Here is a 1,174-nt window from a genome sequence, read left to right on the forward strand (position 1 = left end):
CCCCCGCCACCCCCAGGACCCCCCAAACGTCTCTTTTTTGGGCACCCAGCGCTGGCTTAAAGGACCCCCGGGACCCCCACGTCTCCCTCGGGGGGGGCACCCAGCGCCACCCCACGGATCTCCCGGACCCCCAACGTCTCCCTTGGGGGGCACCCCACACCCGAAGGACCTCCGGGACCCCCAACCTCTCACTTGGGGGGCGCCCGAACCCGGTTGAAGGATCTCTGGGGCCCCCCCCCGCCCCCGACGTCTGGCTTGGGGGGGGCGTCCGTCAGCTGGAGGACGATCCGGGACCCCCGGCGTCTCACTTGGGGGGCAGGCGACCCCTTACTTGGGGGGCGGACGGCATTTCGAGGAGCTCCGGGACCCCCAACTGCTCACTTGGGGGGCAGACGACCCCTTACTTGGGGGGCAGACGACCTTTTGAGGAGCTCCGGGACCCCCAACTTCTCACTTGGGGGGCAGACGATCTTTCGAGGAGCTCCGGGACCCCCAGCTTCTCACTTGGGGGGCAGCCGACCCCTTACTTGGGGGTCAGACCATCTCTGAAGAAGCTCCAGGACCCCCAAGCCCTCACTTGGGGGGCAGACGACGTCTCGAGGAGCTCTGGGACCCCCGACCTCTGACTTGGGGGGCAGACGACCTCTTCTGGGACCCCCAAGTCGTCCCCCCCAGGGGCACCCAAGGACTTGTGGGGCACGTGTGGGGCATCTGGGGCCCCCCCGTCTCTGCCAAAAGACCCCTAAGTGTGTGGTGGGGCCGCCCGAGACCCACACGAAGATGTCTGGACCCCCAACGACTCGTGTGGGGCGCCCCATGGATCTCTGTGACCCCCAAGGACTCATGTGGGGCGCCCCATAGATCGCCAGGACCACCAACATTTCATGTGGGGCGCCCCATAGATCTTCGGGACCCCCAAGAACTCGTGTGGGGCACCCCATGGATCTCCAGGACCCCTGAGAACTCGTGTGGGGCGCCCCATAGATCTCCAGGACCCCCAAGAACTCGTGTGGGGCGCCCCATAGATCTCCGGGACCCCCAAGATTTCATGTGGGGCGCCCCATAGATCTCCGGGACCCCCAACGCCTCCCGTGGAGATCACCTGACACCAGCTGAAGGACCCCCGAGACCCACACCTGCCGTGTGGGGCGCCCCACGGATCTCTGGGACCCCC

At 67.3% G+C, this 1,174-nt stretch overlaps 1 protein-coding gene across 1 annotated transcript; it reads left to right on the forward strand.

Annotated features, from left to right (window-relative positions):
- Positions 1-16: 16 nt before the first annotated feature.
- LOC104836864 lies at positions 17-1,168 on the forward strand (the record flags this gene model as incomplete). Its single annotated transcript, XM_010575617.1, has 4 exons — positions 17-533; positions 584-843; positions 928-1,009; positions 1,044-1,168. Coding segments are annotated over 4 exons (922 nt in total), but the record flags the coding sequence as incomplete, so codon positions are not given.
- Between the last annotated feature and the right edge of the window lie 6 nt (positions 1,169-1,174).

The sequence above is a fragment of the Haliaeetus leucocephalus genome, unplaced genomic scaffold (genome assembly GCF_000737465.1).
Source record: "Haliaeetus leucocephalus isolate CR32 unplaced genomic scaffold, Haliaeetus_leucocephalus-4.0 Scaffold486, whole genome shotgun sequence".
Taxonomy (NCBI): domain Eukaryota; kingdom Metazoa; phylum Chordata; class Aves; order Accipitriformes; family Accipitridae; genus Haliaeetus; species Haliaeetus leucocephalus.